A 17,750-nucleotide genomic window follows, 5' to 3' on the forward strand; every position below is an offset into this window, starting at 1 on the left:
TCGATTTTTAGGAAACCGTGCCTCAACACGAACGAAAGAGAGGGGTCCATTGTGGCCTATGCACCTTCGCTTGCGGACAGCTCTCCTTGCACTACTCAGTTCGCGCCAAGGCTCCGATGGGGGCGCTGGTGACGGCTTTTCCCGCAGCGCCGCCTGGGCAGAGTCTGAGGTCTATAGAGTCGCGGGCCGTCGAATGGAAGGCCTTCCAAATGTGCCCGTGTGACACAGGTATTACATACTCCGCAAATTAAAGATCACTGCGTCTGCTCGTCATAACGAAATGCAAGAGCTCTGATATCGGACAATTTCCCGTCACTGCACAACAATGACAGCTATGATGCGAAGCCCAAGCAGAGCAATACAACACAAGTTGAGTGCCGGGCGACTATGCGCGCGCAAGTTGGGCGACACTGCTTATTTCCAATCGCTTTCAAGTGCAACGGTCACCTTGGATGTTTTCTCAATCACACAGAAGCCAACAAGGGCCCAGCATCAAAATACTGCCGAAGAGCACGCATTGTGGGGCTCGCGCCCTGTCCACTTCTACTGTTGCACCCTCATCACAACATGAACTTCCACCAACTCTACTGCACAACACACGACGACTCGCTATCAGCTGGCCTACTACAGCTCCAGCGAAAACGCCTACGGCGCTAGGCTCGTAGACACTCAATAGTTTATAGTATTCAGTGCAATTTGAGTTCATTCAAGAAGAAACAAGTCAAACTCACTTTTTCAGCTCTTTCAGCTGGGAATTTTGACAGCAAGCTTAACCAAGGAACACTTGTGGCCGCCGCCATCTTTCCTAATACTAGAGTGTACTATCACTACAGCTAGTACACTGTACTATCACTACTACTGCCTTCTACTAACTACTACTATTATCATAGAGTTTCTCACTATTACCTAGACGGAAATCTGGCGCTGCTGCGCTGTGGTATGCATGGGAATGCCGGTATATTGTGACTTCGGATTGACATCGTTCTCGGAGAGACAGGACACCTTGAAGACGCGCCTGGCAAGTACCGTTCAGTCTGTCACAATAATTTCCTACTAAAACAGCGCGTAAAAAGCTGTTTTAGCTTTATTATTACGCGAAAACATGTTTTGTTTAACTATGAAAACTTGTTATTGCGTGTACGACTATATGTTACGTAAAAAATATCAGCGGGCCGCTAAAGTTGGAGGACAGACGACAAGGTTCGCGCTCGCTCTGAAACAGTTGGTCGTCTGTTCTTGCTTTTCTTCGCTTGGTGATGCAGTGCGGGTGAGTAAAGTTGTAATATGCGTGAATGGAAACATTTCATTAAGATTTTACTTTGAGAACGCGTTATTTATGTAGCCATATCCATGTTCTAGACGAAGCCTCTTACAACACCAGCCAACACGAGCCTCGCAGACACATATACCCATAGAGTTTCTCACTACATTACCTAGAGGGAAATCTGGCGCTGCTGCGCTGTGGTATGCATGGGAATGCCGGTATATTGTGGATTCGGATTGGCATCGTTCTCGTAGAGACAGGACACCTTGAAGACGCGCTTGGCAAGTACCGTTCCGTCTGTCACAATGATTCATTTTCTACTAGAACAGCACGTGAAAAGCTGTTTTAGATTTATTATTACGCGAAAACATGTTTTGTTTAACTATGAGAGCTTGTTATTGTGTGTACGACTACATGTTACGTAAAAGGTATCAGCGGGCCGCTAAAGTTGGAGGACAGACGACAAGGTTCGCGCTCGCTTTGAAACAGTTGGTCGTCTGTTCTTGCTTTTCTTCGCTTGGTCATGCACTGTGGGTGAGTAACGATGTAATATGCGTGAATGGAAACATTTTATGAAGATTTTACTTTGAGAACGCGTTATCTCCGTAGCCATATCCACGTTTTAGACGAAGCCTCTTACAACACCAGCCAACACGAGCCTCGCAGACACATATACCGTTATTCCCATGACGGCACGGTGCCCCCTTAAGAAATTCCCATAGACGGTGGCGCCAGATTACCCTCTAGGTGTTATAGTGAGAAACTCTATGCATATACCCATAGAGTTTCTCACTATAACACCTAGAGGGTTCTCTGGCGCCACCGTCTATGGGAGTTTCTTAAGGGGGCACCGTGCCGTCAAGGGCATGGTCATGGGAATGACGGTATATGTGTCTGCGAGGCTCGTGTTGGCTGGTGTTGTAAGAGGCTTCGTCTAAAACGTGGATATGGCTACGCAAATAACGCGTTCTCAAAGTAAAATCTTCATAAAATGTTTCCATTCACGCATATTACATCGTTACTCACCCACAGTGCATGACCAAGCGAAGAAAAGCAAGAACAGACGACCAACTGTTTCAAAGCGAGCGCGAACTTTGTCGTCTGTCCTCCAACTTTAGCGGCCCGCTGATACTTTTTACGTAACATGTAGTCGTACACGCAATAACAAGTTCTCATAGTTAAACAAAACATGTTTTCGCGTAATAATAAAGCTAAAACAGCTTTTCACGTGCTGTTCTAGTAGAAAATGAATCATTGTGACAGACGGAACGGTACTTGCCAAGCGCGTCTTCAAGGTGTCCTGTCTCTACGAGAACGATGCCAATCCGAAACCACAATATACCGGCATTCCCATGCATACCACAGCGCAGCAGCGCCAGATTTCCCTCTAGATAATGTAGTGAGAAACTCTATGACAATTATAGTACTAGAAATTTAGAATACGGTTGAGTGGGGCTAGCGGTTGAGGCAAAGAACGTTGGCAGGGGCGGCCATCGAGTTTCTCACAATATAACGTGCAGGGAAATCTGGCGCTGTGCTATGCATGGGAATGCCGGTATATCGTGACTTCGTGATAATCTTACTGTTTTATTTTCCACAACAAGCATAGAGTTTCACATTAGTGTTTATTTAGAAACTCTATGGACAACAAGAAGCCAAAAATGTTAACTACTAATTTCAAGAAACTATAGCATGAACGTTATTATTAACTATTAGAATTCATTTAATATCTCATTTTCAGTATTAAAAAAATCCTAATTAGGTATTTTTTTTTTCGACCCACTGCCGCCCGATTCATGGCCAATCCCACGTAGAGGGTTGAGCTGTAACTACAGGCACCAGACCAAATGAAATGAATGTGCGCGCGACACATTCAAAGTTGTTCCAACGCGCTGCCCTTCCAATATGATTCCTATGAACTGTACTATCGGCCAAAAAAGTAAACGGACCACGGCACCGCTGGCCGGAGCGGCTGCGGGGCCGCACCGGGGCGCTGCTATCTCGCTCCGCGCGCTGACGGCGAGAGTGCCCCGAGTGACGCCAGACTTCGCCCTCTCTCTCTTACGGATTCTTGTCACGCTTGATAAATTTCTAGTGCACCGTTCGGTTGCTCTGCTGCTGACGGTCGCGACGAAGGGGACTGTGCATCGCCAGTAGTTTAGCACATGGCGCTGTCGAACAGTAGTGGACGGCCGCGGGGCGTCAAACCGCGCCACTTAGAAGGAACGAAGACTCGTTCTTAATGTTGTTTTGCTTATATTCACCATACCTATCATATGAATGCATTTCGCTGGCGTCCACCGCTGCTCGATTTTAGACAACACAACGAAAGCAGCCGCAGCGGCGGCTACGGTGACGCGCGCTTGCAGGTGCCAAGCTTTACTGCCGGCGCGGGTTCTCTGTCGATATTACTTTTCCGGCATTGTCTCCAGCAGTGGGTTTATTAACTATAGCAGTGCGCCTCTTCACACTGCTTTAGTTCGCTACTACAATACACAGTCCGTTATGAAACTTTCTTTACAAAAGTACCGTCAGAAAGAGATGATTGGAAAGACTAATCGGAAAGACAAGTCGCTCGTGAAAGTTTATTCACGGAAGAAAATAAAAATTGGGGTTCCATGCGTTGAAGAGGTCCTCAATGGGATGAAAATTCGCCGTCGTCCGCGATTACTTGGCCTACTCGCCTTGGCATCGAGTCATAGAGCGCGGCCACTAGCTCCGGACGTCCGCGTAGTGCTTCCCACCCTTCTTTCGCGGTATGATGCAGCTGATCCGCGGTGCCACAGCAAAGGGGCCAATAGAACACCGGCGTTCAATATTTCCTTTTTATTCTCTGGAACGGTGTCGGCGATCGCGCTTTGTAGTGCGCGCTGCTATCCAGATATGGTTGTGTCCAGCCATTGGACACTGGAAGACTAGGAAATGTTTAAAAACGAGAACGGTCGCATTCGTTTCGTCGGAAAAATGCCATCCCGGGTGCCGATCGAGGAGAGAAGGCGCATCGTGCGGCTTAGCATAGAACGTGTCCCTCAGCGTGAAATCTGCCGCCGCACTAGCTAGGAGCAGCAGAACATCGGTGAACCGCATTATTCAAGCCTATAGGGATGAATACGGCAGAATTGCTGATGCTCAGCGCAGTGGGCGGCCAAGGCTTACAACGTTGGAAGAGGACCAACAGATAGTTGCTGCCGCTGTTGTTGACCCCTTTCTGAACGCCAGGGAAATTCGCGACGCACTGGACCTCAGTTGCTGCAGTGAGACTATCAGGAGCAGACTGCGAGAGGCAGGTCTCATGAACTGCGTTGCCGCTCAGAAGCCGCACCTGACGACGAAGCAGAGGGAAGAGCGACTGAATTTTGCCCGAGCGTTCGAGCAATGGACTGCAGAGGAGTGGCGGGAGGTCATCTTCACGGATGAGTCAACGTTCAGCACACGCTGGGACCAACAGCAGCGTCTGTGGCGTCCGTTGAACAGCAGGTACGACCTGTCATCCTTGCAGCTGAGGGAAGTTGCGGGTAAAGTTTGCATAGCTAGATCAGTGCTAAAAAATAGGGATTGTTTGCAACGCATACTAGCCTTAAGAATGCTGTACAGCCTCATTTCTCGTCTTACTGCAGGGTATGATTTAAGCCTTCATTATTTTCTTTTCTACAGCAGAGTGACGTGGCTGCGCGTTAAGTTTTGTACCCGACATATGTTAATGACTGCTCTCTCATATGCCCAGATATGACCCCGGCCACATCCACAGCGTGCTCAGCAGCAGCCGCTGCTCGGTTAGTGTTCGGGGCGCCATCAGTAAGGACGGCCTTGGCCCACTCGTGCGGATTGAGGGCTCGTTCACTGGGTCGAAGTACTGCGAACTCCTCGTCAAGCACTTGATTCCATACGTTCTGGACGGGTCATTCCGGGACGGGTGCTACATGTTCCAGCACGACCGCAGCCCTGTGCACAAAGCCCGCGCTGTGAGTGCACTTCTGGAGAGCTACGCCGTGCGTCAGCTTCCGTGGCCACCTAACGGGGCTGATCTTAACCCCATCGAGAACATTTGGGCAATGTTGAAGAAGACTCTTGCCTCACGGCGCCTGTGTGGTGGCACAGCGGATCAGCTTTGGCATGCCGTGAAGGAAGAGTCCGGACGTCCGGAGCTAGTGGCCGCGCTCTATGACTCTATGCCAAGGCGAGTAGGCCAAGTCATCGCAGTCGACGGCGAATTTTCGTCCCATTGAGGACCTCTTCAACGCATGGAACCCCAATTTTTATTTTCTTCCGTGAATAAACTTTCACGAGCGACTTGTCTTTCCGATTAGTCTTTCCAATCATCTCTTTCTGACGGTACTTTTATAAGGAAAGTTTCATAACGGACTGTGTATTGTAGTAGCGAATTAAAGCAGTGTGAAGAGGCGCACTGCTATAGTTAATAAACCCACTGCTGGAGACAATGCCGGAAAAGTAATATCGACAGAGAACCCGCGCCGGCAGTAAAGCTTGGCACCTGCAAGCGCGCGTCACCGTAGCCGCCGCTGCGGCTGCTTTCGTTGTGTTGTCTAAAATCGAGCAGCGGTGGACGCCAGCGAAATGCACTCATATGAGAGGTATGGTGAATATAAGCAAAACAACATTAAGAACGAGTCTTCGTTCCTTCTAAGTGGCGCGGTTTGACGCCCCGCGGCCGTCCACTACTGTTCGACAGCGCCATGTGCTAAACTACTGGCGATGCACAGTCCCCTTCGTCGCGACCGTCAGCAGCAGAGCAACCGAACGGCGCACTAGAAATTTATCAAGCGTGACAAGGATCCGTAAGAGAGAGAGGGCGAAGTCTGGCGTCACTCGGGGCACTCTCGCCGTCAGCGCGCGGAGCGAGATAGCAGCGCCCCGGTGCGGCCCCGCAGCCGCTCCGGCCAGCGGTGCCGTGGTCCGTTTACTTTTTTGGCCGATAGTACATTAGGCAAGGCATAAACGCGCCAACCTCGGCAAGAGGTGGATGCAAAAACGCTCCTTGCTGTATCGGCTGCGCGGTCGGCGCTCGCAGTTTCTACGTGCAATGAGAGCAGTGAAGCACTTCATTAATTTATCTCGGCATCTACAGTGCTGAAAAAAATGTACTTGTCAGCATGAGAGCATTCAAGCGGAAAAACTAAGCGCAGACGCCGCGAGAAGCTACGGCGCACTAGTGTTCCTGTATGTGCTTCAACCAGTGTTGCCAGGTCAGACAACGTGGAGTAGCCCAAAGCTAGAGAAACTGTAGCCCAAATGTAGCCAAACACAAGAAAGAGCAAAACAAATTTGTAGCCAAATATAGCCATTGTTATTTTCAGTTTTATCTGTATATACATTTTCGCATTCGACTACGGTAATCGCTTTTGTACAACCCATCGTAAAAAATGTCCGTGATGCCGTGACGGTCGACCCTTGACATCTACAACAGCTAAACATCTTGAAGGGGCAGCGCAATATGACGAAGACAGAAGGCAGGAACACACAGGACAGCGCTGATCTCACAACTAACTTCATTCTAAGGCATACACAAACTCATGTACACAACCCATAGCCACGTGCTCTCCCATCAATGGCGTCATTAACAGTGCACAGGCAAAAAACGCAAAACCCTGTAATCTAATGTAACACTATGAGGCAGCTTAAAAATTCAAATTCACTGTAATGCAAATTTAACGATGGCCTGCTTACGCAACGCGGCCCTTTTTTCCTGATATAGTAGACCTCCATAACCTCACTCGTGGTCTCCCTCGATGTCGAATGGAAGCACGAACAAAAAACTTGGAGGACAACTGGTCAGAAAGTGTTGAGAGACGTTGATGGAAATGAACTGATCATGATTTATGGCGATAGAAACAGGCACGCTGTTCGGGATTGAAGTAGGGATTATAATTTAAAATTCGCAAAGAATATCTCAAAGGCCAGTAAGTGGCGAGGCCTGGCAATGAAATCTTGGTACTTCGAATGTAGTCTAAGCGATTACTGTAAGTCGGCTGTTATTTAATACAACATAAATATTGCTTAATATTGCAGTTGCTATAGCATTAGACACTTGCGCTTTATTCTATGCTTCGAAAATCAAAAGCGCACGCATGGCTAGGGCAACATGCTGAACTGCGTATCACGCGTAAAATCGTCGTTTCGTTTTCAATCCGATTGGTTTCGCTTTGACTGTTTAAATACTAAAGCAGTTGGGCAGGAAACAATGGAAATACGTAGCTACTACCGCAAAAGTACTTAAGACTTCGGAAAACATGAATCGCAGGAACGTCGAATTGTTAGACAAACTACTTTGTCACACTTACGGCCGCACTTGTCGTCTGCCTCCCACTAATGCCGGCGTATAATCGCTATCGCGCTCACCTACCACCGCTGCCAACAAGCTGCCAGTGAAAGACTACATCCTCACTGCAGATAAAAAAATTCTGATAAAAAAATGTTCCACGGCGTTTTCCGCGTTACCACTTCATGATTACACACTCTGACTAGCAAACTTTCCATTGCATTAAAAAATAGGTACCATGAAAATTGGCTCTCAGCTCTTTAATATTCACATTTAAGAGTGGAATGTGATAGAATTCAAAGATCCCTGAGTGCTTCTCACCCTTCCCAGCATAATGTTTACCTGCAAACGTTGGAGGCGAACAATATGCATGAAGGCGAGCTTTCTGGTTCTTTTTTTTTCATTCCACTCGCATGGCAGGCGCCGCCGGTGCTGTGGAGGCGAGTGCCATCTGTATGGTGTTGCATGGAACCGAGCGGGGCGCGCCGATCCTACTTGGCAGTAACCGCTTGTCCTCGTTTTTTTCCTGTGTCCCATGTCCTGATTCGCGCTGCACCACTCAGTCTCATAGAAAACCAACCCAAACCATCGCCCCCCAACTAAGATGTCGAATAGCAGCTAGAAAAGGGGTTTGTGTTCGAGGTTCCGCGTAACAAACATAGTTTTCTCGTATAATCAAATTACAATTCGACGCTATCATGTCTATAGAGTGAGTGTAAGTCGTATTTTACGAATTTTCTGCCGCGTTTTACTTTGAGAAAATCAGTTACTTCAATAATGCATATGCGCCAGCCGAAGGGCCTACGTGGTTCGGTATAATTTTTTTCACACAGCAACGGCGTCGACGCCGGATTTTCTGCGACACGGGGCCCTTACCCTCAAATATGGTGCCCTTTACGCCTGTCGCATTAAAGTTCATTTCACACGCGAAGGAAAATGGCAGTAAAAAGCTTACCGTGGGAAACGCGGACTAGGTCAGAAACTGTGCCTAGCGCGATACTTCAACCAGACACCTTCGCCTTGGACACATTGGAGCGTGTCATTTATCCAGGCTTCCCTTCTTTCATGTCGGCGCCACGATGGCACAACCATATTGCTCTCTGTTTCTCAGCATAGCCATGTTAGTACAGTGCACTGTGAAACACCCTCCACTCCCAGGCTCATCCCGATGCCCGGTGATTGGGTGTCGGGATAAGACGAAGATGAGACAACATTGCTGGAGTAAATGTTAGCACGGTGAAGCGCGGTGTAAATTTAAGTTCGTCAAGGATAAAATCATCGGCTCAAAGAATGATGCACTGAGGGGAGGGGGGGATTTCGCGCACACACGCACAGCCACGCTGCTGGCTCAGCCAGCTAAAACATAGCCTTCAAGTTTTGTTTCTACTCTAGGAGAGACACCTCTGGAGCGTGGATTAAGGATCCACTCATAGCCCAAACAAAGCCAAGTCGCAGATTTTCAGTAGCCCAAATATAGCCACGTAGCCAACTCACGCAAGTCGACGCCAAAAATTTTTTTCTGTAGCCCAATTTGGCTATATATAGCCAAACCTGGCAACACTGGCTCCAACGGCGCACCTGCCAATGCCTGCCAGTCATAGAGTTAGTAGAACAACTCTAGAGAAAAAGCTGGGCCGGAAAAGTGGGAACCTCTAGTAGGGTGGCTAGAAGGGGAGGTGTGAATACCGGTGGCGCTTTCCTTCGGGCGCGCGTGACCCCCTTGCGCACCGATGCCACCAGGGGGAATGTGGCGCTGCCGCTCGCGGCGGGGGACTCGTAGCCGTGCTGGCCTGCGCCTCCGCGGTCAGTTGGTCTCGGCGCCCCTTTTGGAGTGTTCCTCGCGACAATCCGTAATTCGAGGGCGAGATGCAGTCGGCAGCGAAAAAGAAGACGGAGCTTTGTGCCCGGATGTGATACTGGGTGCAAGAAGACCTCAGAAAAGGTATCTCTTCCGTGCCCCTGCCTGCAAACAAGCATTTGCCAAACGGGATCGAGTGGTCCCAATGGTCAGGCCAGGCTCATTGAAGCTATGACGTCGAGGTTCCCTGCAGAAGTCATGAGGTTATTTTAACATAGTTTTTCTCTCAAAATGGTGCATGATTGTTCTCTTTGGTATTTCAGATGGGGCAGCAAGAAAGAGGCCACCCTTGGTGAAACTCTTCCGTTGATGAATGGGAGGCTCACTCCAATGGGCTCGGCTTTCTTAGCAGTACTTTTGAGGGGCTGACGATGACTATCCATTCAACAAAACACCTTCTAAAGTACCTTACCGACAATGCTGACATCATGTACATGATGACTTCGAAACTGAGCCAAGACCGCCTAGAGCAATGTTTTGGCGTTGTAAGACAAGCGAGTGGGGCAAACAATCATCCTACCCCACCTCAATTCATTCTAGTCATAAGGTGTGTATACGTGCAAGCTTGGTAAATAGTACCAATGTTTTACAGAAGTTCGGCATGCTTAAGTAACAAATGTTGCTTGCGCACATCCAGATGTCTTAGTTTCTAGAACCTCACAAGGAGCCCCAAGGACGGCAATGTGTCGTCGGATGTCCTGGAGTTATCTGTTGGAGAGGTGCTGGCTGAACAAGAAAGCCACAGTGAAGACAGCGTGAAGGCTGTGCCAACAGATGCCGTGCAAGTGGCTGTGGACCACCAAAGTTATGTAGAGCACCGCAGCGACGCACGGCTTAAAGTTTATTACATTGCAGGTTATGGGGCGAGAAGGCGTGTTTTGCCCACACATTGTGAAGACTGCAAAGCAGCATGTCTTAGTGATAAAGGCAATATCCCCAGAGAACTTCCATCAGAGGCAACCAAAGAGTGGCACCTTGAGGGCCTTTTATATCCCTCAGAATCGTTCTATAAGCTGGACAATGCCCTTGAAAACAAACTCACTCGTTTATTCAGTATAACACCAGCCGTGGTTGCTCAGTGGCTATGGTGTTGGGCTGCTGAGCACGAGGTCGTGGGATCGCATCCCGGCCACGGCGGCCGCATTTTGATGGGGGCGAAATGCGAAAACACCCGTGTCCTTAGATCTACGTGCACGTTAAAGAATTCCAGGTGGTCAAAATTTCCGGAGCCCTCCACTACGGCGTGCCCCATAATCAGAAAATGGTTTTGGCACGTAGAACCCCATAATTTTTAATTCAGTGTAACACGCTGGCATGCCAAAGCTGTGGCCGAGATTTTGCAGTCAATTGGTTAAACATCAAAGATTGGTTGCCTAGACCATTCTGCTACCCTGACAGCCTCAGTTATACGTTTTTATTGCCTCACAAAGATTCACTTTTTGCTTAAAGGTGTCAATCAGCAGAGCAGTGAGAAGAAACGGAAAACACTGAAACCTTGTGTGTTGTAAATTTTTTGCCTCACTTGTAGATAAACGATTTCATGACCAGATCTGTTGCTTCACCGTCTGCAATCATAGTAAATTGCTTATATGAGCGTCAAAATGACATGCTACAGGTCTGCAAGCGCAGACAAAAAGTGGTTTGTAAACACGTCCAGACGTTATCAGGTAATGTCTGCAGTTTACAGGTCTTACGGCACGCATAGGGTGATTGACTGCTAATCACGAGGACGACGGTCGCATTTTCAGGGAGGCGATAAGCAAGGCGCCTGTGCGCCGTATGATGTCAAAAAAAATTATGGGGTTTTACGTGCCAAAACCACTTTCTGATTATGAGACACGCCGTAGTGGGGGACTCCGGAAATTTGGACCACCTGGGGTTCTTTAATGTGCACCTAAATCTAACCCAGTCGAAAAAAACAATTGAAACCATTTGGAAATATCAATGGGTCCAACTGGAAACGGCAATTTCCAATTGGACCAAGTGTTTTCTCCAACAGGACCATTTGGACCAGTTAGAACGGCCAATTGGTTCATATGGAAACCCTCCCTTCCAATTGGGCCAGATGGAGTCTCCAGCAGGACCATTTGGGTAAATCCGAATTGCCACATGGTCCAATTGGAGTTATAAAAACCATTTGGATAAAATTTAAGTGAGAAAATGTTAATGTCTCTTGTGTACAAAATTTGCAGATTTCTCTTTTCCTTTTGAGATTTCTCTTTTGAGATTTGGACGCGAGATTCGAGATTGGATTCGTGAGATTGGAAGACACTATTTGGCATTTGGAGGGCAAGTAAATGGGGAACAACCGTAAAAAAAAGTGGTCGCGATGTATTGATCATGTTAAACAGTAAAAAAAACTTGCACTTTTTTATGTGTTTCTTAAACACACGACTCAAACAACTTTTAGGCATAAATATTGTTTAAATTTTATATTTCACATCTCTGAAATAATTCTTCCTTGGAATTAAATTTTGTCTCAGCGTCATTTTTCCTTGGTGACCGAACGGGACAGCATAATCGACATCAACATTAGCAACATGTGCTCGTGTGTGCAGCAACCATGGCAGCAACAAAAACAGTCGTGCATGCGTGCTGCACCAGGCCCCGCACACTCTCAAGTTCAACAAATGGCCACAGAGGGCGAAAAATCAATCGAGGCGCGTTTCAGCGTAAGCGCGCAAGTGGAGCTACTGTAATTTGGTCGAATACATTAATTTGTGCTTTCTCTGCTAGGGGCGCTGAACATGCTGAATTTTTTAATTTACACAAACCATTGACATGAAGAATCGAGGTGTCTAAGGATGTTTTTTTACCTCAGGCAAATAGGCAGTTGATTTTTTATAATTTGATTGTTGAAGCTGCTTTTTAGTCATAGCGTCAAGGTTTTTGTACTTGATTAACAGCCGACAGCCTATTGGTATCGATGTGTTTCCTGGCCGTTGGCATTCGAATACTACGGCGGTAAAACATTTTCGAAAGCATGCTGGTTTCGTCTGCGAGTCATTACACAGACTTGCTGTAAAGAGGTCTACTCTTGGCAAAAAATAGTGCCTCATTTTGTTTAGGCGTTGATTATCATAATGAATGCGGCGGAGGTTGACGGAATACGCTTGAAGGTACGTTTTTATGCCGTTGATCTCCATAACACCGTAAGTACGCAAACCGATGTCACAGAACACCCGATGCATCATTTTGTGTTCTCCGTCATCGCTTGTTTGCTGTACGCCTACTAATTCACTTCTCTTCAAGTGTTGCATCCTCCTTTTGTCCTTGTTCTCTTGTGCTTCACTTACAGTATGTCGTTCCGTCAGCTGTAATGCGCATTTGCGAAACCAATACGTTTGATAAGACGCAGTGGTTATCATAATTTCACTACACATGTATTAAGCTGGCACATATGGTTCAGGTACAGATACCTGTATGCGGACTTGCACGACATTGATGCGGAGATTAGGATAATTATGACACCCGTAAGGAAGAGGCAGCTGACGGCCGTAAGCTGTTGCGTTCTTTCCGCCAAATTACCCGGCCTGGTAGTGCTCTAAAGATGCTGTATAAAAGTGACACGCGGTGACAGCGAAATTATTGTTTAGCAGCCGACTGTACGTTTTGTAGCTTAGGTCTTCTTTCTTGTGCGTTTGTGCTACCCTTATTAATGAGCCATTTCTTGACTATGTTCTTGACTTTGTAACCGCGTTTGTGTGGATCCGTAGACGTGTGCTTTTTGTTGTACTTGTAAAATGCAAATAAAATATCTTCAAGCTTACTCAATCTTTGGTGTGTGCGTTTATTCCAGTCGAGGCCATCGTGCCACCTGGAAACCGCACTCTGTCAGTAGCCCTACACGAAATGCAACAGCTGGAGCGCGGAGGCACAACTCGGGGTAACGGCGGCGTAATAAACGAAAAACCGCTCGGGATGCCCTTAAAAGTCAGTTCAGAGTGTGCCTTAACTCGATATGACTCAGCGCTACATATATTCTGCTGCGCCTTGATCGTGCTCCCGCCAGTTTGGTTGCTGTGTGGCAAACGTAGCGCCTACATACATCTGTAGGCGCTACGTTTGCCACACCGCAACCTAACTGGCGGGAGCACGATCGATGCGCAGCAGCCACAACCCAGTAGGTAAAATGACCATACTGTGCAAAACCCAGTTTCCGTTTCCTGTTGTACAGCGCCGCCTGTGGTCACATACTTTAATTCACGACGCCACCGCTACGCTTATTTCCGTAGCACTGTGGAAGGTACAGTTTCCCTTCTCTAAGTTTGTATAGGTGTTCTGTGGCTGCACTATATTCTGCCCTTTGTCCTGATCGCCTTGCGTGCTTCGTGCGGCACGAAATCGACAAACATTTGGCAATTGTGCCAGTGACAGACATAAAGAACTTCAAGCCTGACGACGACTTTTCGGCGGGTTCTTATATGGTGAAGTGGACAAACGCGGCCGGCACGTGTGCCCACTACCTTGCCAGAATTTTGCAGATCGGAGGTAAGTTTCCGCGTTTCCAAAGCTCTTGTAATTAATTTGCATTACTGCACTACACGAGTGCACGGGTCACGCACACTCGTTTGAGTTAAATGATTGCACAGATATATGTATACGCTTTTGTGTAATGTAGCAAATATGCATGATGCACTGAACTAATTTCGACAAAAATGCTTCAAGTGTATTGCATGAGCGTTTCTTTAAAAGCAAGGTTTCCCCGAGAGCGTCGTGACAGCACTGGTGAAACGTATGAATCACTACGTGGGGGAGAACATTGCTGACATTGACAGAACAGCGAAAAATATATACTGATTAGAACAATTTTCTTGCATTTGCTGCTTGAACCTTAGCTACATAAACCGCAAATTGTGACTCTCTTCAACCTGGTTGGATTGCTGGATATTAAAATTGAGGTGCCTTTTTATCTAATATCAGCTTGCCTGTCGTGCCAGCTTTTGAGGGCAACAGGTTTTTCAGGATTCCATACACAATGCTGTCTTTCTTTTTTATCCATTTCTGCAGGTTGTGGCGCGACTAGACCAGAAAAGGACCATGAACAGTATCCCGAATTGCATTTTTCTCAGTAATAAAGCTTTAAATCCTACTTTTCACTTGTTGCCTCATTGTCACATGTAGTTATCATCTTAAGGAAGTAGTGGCTCCTTGTGTGATATGATGTGAAGCAAGAAAAGCATGGGGAAGAGTATTAATGAAGAGATTCTCTTTCTGTGCTGTTCGTATTGTATTGCATCATATTAGATCACAATATATATGAACCAACTAGCCGAGCAACACGTAATAATGTGGTTCCTTATTGCTGTGCTAGTTTGCCAGATTCACACAGCGCAGGCAGGCGGTGCACAGTCGAAACCATTTGACCCGTCGAGCGGCTCCATTTGCACCATTTGGTTCCATGCCAATTGGCCCAATTGGTTCTATGCCAACTGCACCATGTGACCCAATTGGCAACAACCAATTGGTTTTATGCCAACTGCACCATTTGAGCCAAATGGTATACAACCAATTGGTTTTATGCCAACTGCACCATTTGAGCCAGATGGTATACAACCAATTGGCCCAATTGTTCCAAGTGGCCCAATTGGGTACTAATACACAAATGGGACCAATTGGAAACAAGTGGAAATTTTCGAATTGGGTCCAATTGTTTTTTTCAACTGGGAAGTACACAGCGACTTTCCAGAGATTGATGGACAGAGTTCTGGGAAGGGCAAAATGGCAATACGCCCTAGCCTACCTAGACGATATTGTCCTCTTCTCTCGCACCTTTGAGGAACACCTCCGCCACTTGGAGGACATCCTCAGAAGGCTGCACGCTGCCGGGATCACTCTGAACCCGAAGAAAGCTCAGATCGCAGAGACCCGTGTCTCACTGCTGGGCTTTACAATAGAGCGAGGCCGTGTTTTACCGAGCGAGGACAAGGTCCGAGCTATCCTCGAGTACCCAACGCCGGCGAACATACAGGCCCTCAGACGCTTTTTGGGCATGGTGAATTACTACCGCCAATTCGTGCCCAACTGCACCGCTCTACAGGCTCCCTTGACCTCGTTGTTGAGGAAGTCTACAAGCTGGAGCTGGGGTCCGGAGCAAGATGATGCCTTCAGGGCTCTCTCTAAAGCTCTTGTGGACACAGCCGAGCTGAAGCTGCCCGACCTGAACAGGGAGTTCGTAGTCCAAGCTGACGCGAGCGACCTGGGTATAGGTGCGGTGGTGCTCCAAGAACATGAGGACGTTCTTCGGCCAGTGGCCTTTGCCAGCCGGTCGTTGACGCCCGAAGAGCGTAACTATTCCGTGACCGAACGTGAGTGTCTAGCGATAGTGTTCGCTCTGCGTAAGTTCGATCACTACGTCGACGGAGTGCCTTTTGTTGTTGAAACGGATCACATGGCGCTCACCTGGCTGAAGCGCTTGCGCGAGCCCTCAGGCCGCCTCGCGCGCTGGGCATTGACGTTGCCGCGCTACAACTTTGTTGTTCGCTATCGGAAGGGGAGCACAAACGTGGTGGCCGACGCCTTGTCGCGCGCCCCCGTTTCAGACCCGGACACCTCTGACCGGCACCCCTCCGCGACAACGCTTCCGAATGAAGCCGAAGCCCTTGTCTCCAAAGGCACGGAAGGAGCGAGTTCAGGCGGCTGTGCGGCCTATAAGCCGCCGTCGCCGGGCGAAAGTGCGTACCTGCTGGACCCTGTAACGTCCATGGGTATCACGTACAGCAGACGGGAGCTGCTGGAAGCTCAGCGGAAAGACCCATTTTGTCAGCAAATCGCTGACATGCTCGAAAAAGAGCACAGCTCCGAGAGGGAGCGAGGCGGCAACGCCGATGGGCGCAAATTGACAGCTGGTATTGCTGTTGGCGCCGGGTGCGACGCAGCTGGTATTGCTGCAGGCACGTTGGATTCGTATCTGCTGGATGCTGATGGAGTGCTCCTGCGCTATCTCCCATCTGAAGAGGCTCCTAATGAGTCCTTTAAGGTGGCGATCCCCCGCAGTCTACGGAGGGCCACACTGAGCTATTTCCATGACTCGCGGTTGGCCGGACACGCGAGTGGCCGTAAGACTTATCTTAAGTTGTGCCGCTCCGCAACCTGGCCAGGCATGAAGCGTGATGTACTTCATTACTCTCGCTCGTGCCGCGTGTGTCAGAGTGTGAAGCCCCGTGGTGGCAAACCCCCCGGCCTCATGAAGCCGATCGACAGCCAGCTACCCTGGCAAATCGCGGCCTGTGACGTTATGGGACCTTTCCCAAGAAGCCGGCAAGGTCACACATTCCTGCTGGCCGTCACCGATCATTTCACGAAGTCGGTGGAACTTTTTCCCCTTCGGAAGCTAACGGCACGCGTCATATGGGACAAGTTGCTCGAGGTATTCACCCGCTAGGGCTTTCCGGCGGAGTTGATCACTGACAACGCGTCCTATTTCACGGCCAAGGTGTTCGTCGATGTCTGTGCAGCCTTTGGCATAAAGCACCGCAAAACAACGACTTATCACCCTCAGGCCAATCCCACCGAGTGGATGAACCGAAATGTGAAGCCCTTGCTCGCGGCCTTTGCCCGGCAACACTGGGACTGGGACGCCTGTCTCCGCGAGATAGGTTTCTCTTTGCGCACATCGGTGAACCGTTCGACTGGGTACACGCCCGCTTTCCTCAAGTTCGGGAGAGAGCTGCCAAACCCTATGGATCGCGTTCTGCGAACCGGCAGCGGGGCGAGTGCCGTTGCGTCGGGTCTCTCCGACTACGCGGTGCAAGTGCGCGCTAGGATGAGCGAGGCCCTTTCTCATGCCCGCACTAACCTGGCGAAAGCACGCGCTGAACAAAAAGCACAATACGACCGGTCGCATAGGGAGGTACATTATCAAGTAGGTGACCTTGTCCTCAGGCGCAATCATGTGCTGAGTGACGCAACAAAGGGCATCTCAGCCTCTCTGTCGGCAAAGTGGTCGGGCCCATACCGAGTGGAGACCAAAATGTCGCCTCTTGTGTATAAGCTGGTGGACTCAAACGGTAGACCATCCGGCGGTCCAGTGAACGTTTCTGACCTCAAACCTTTCGTTGCCAGAAGCAGCAACTGGGAAGAGGAAGAGACCCAGCAAGCGCAACCGAACAAGACGGCGGATCTCAATCCGCGCACTCGCCGGTATAACTTGCGAAAACGCTCGTAGTCGCCGCTTCTCGCTGGTAGGCAGAGGGACCTTATTCCCCACCGAGCTGGCAAGCGGAAAGGTGTGACTATAGCGTGAATGCACGCGTTAAAGCGGAAAAAAGGCACCCATTAGCCGAATAAGACGCTTTTTCGTAGTGCGCAGCTTCTGCTGAGGGCCGTGGTGAACCAAAGTGATCCGTGAG

The 17,750-nt window shown here is 48.7% G+C and overlaps 1 protein-coding gene and 1 long non-coding RNA gene across 9 annotated transcripts in view; one reads left to right on the forward strand and one right to left on the reverse strand.

The window, feature by feature from the left end:
- LOC142573306 (COMM domain-containing protein 8-like) overlaps window positions 1-983 on the reverse strand; it is a 144,909-nt gene extending 143,926 nt beyond the window's left edge. For 4 of the 8 annotated variants that reach the window (XM_075682977.1, XM_075682978.1, XM_075682976.1 and 1 more), the window contains exon 1: window positions 732-975. In XM_075682977.1, coding sequence (XP_075539092.1) covers window positions 732-800 — 69 coding nt within the window. In that variant the 5' untranslated portion in view covers window positions 801-975. Of the gene's footprint in view, window positions 1-731 lie in introns of all 8 variants that reach the window. The other 4 variants (XM_075682981.1, XM_075682974.1, XM_075682979.1 and 1 more) reach the window with 4 other exon arrangements.
- Window positions 984-13,563: 12,580 nt separating this feature from the next.
- LOC142573307 (uncharacterized) lies at window positions 13,564-14,496 on the forward strand. Its single transcript, XR_012826300.1, has 2 exons — window positions 13,564-13,890; window positions 14,410-14,496. It is a non-coding gene; the product is annotated as an uncharacterized LOC142573307 (long non-coding RNA).
- Window positions 14,497-17,750: the final 3,254 nt, after the last annotated feature.

The sequence above is a fragment of the Dermacentor variabilis genome, chromosome 2, assembly GCF_050947875.1.
Source record: "Dermacentor variabilis isolate Ectoservices chromosome 2, ASM5094787v1, whole genome shotgun sequence".
Taxonomy (NCBI): Eukaryota; Metazoa; Arthropoda; class Arachnida; order Ixodida; family Ixodidae; genus Dermacentor; species Dermacentor variabilis.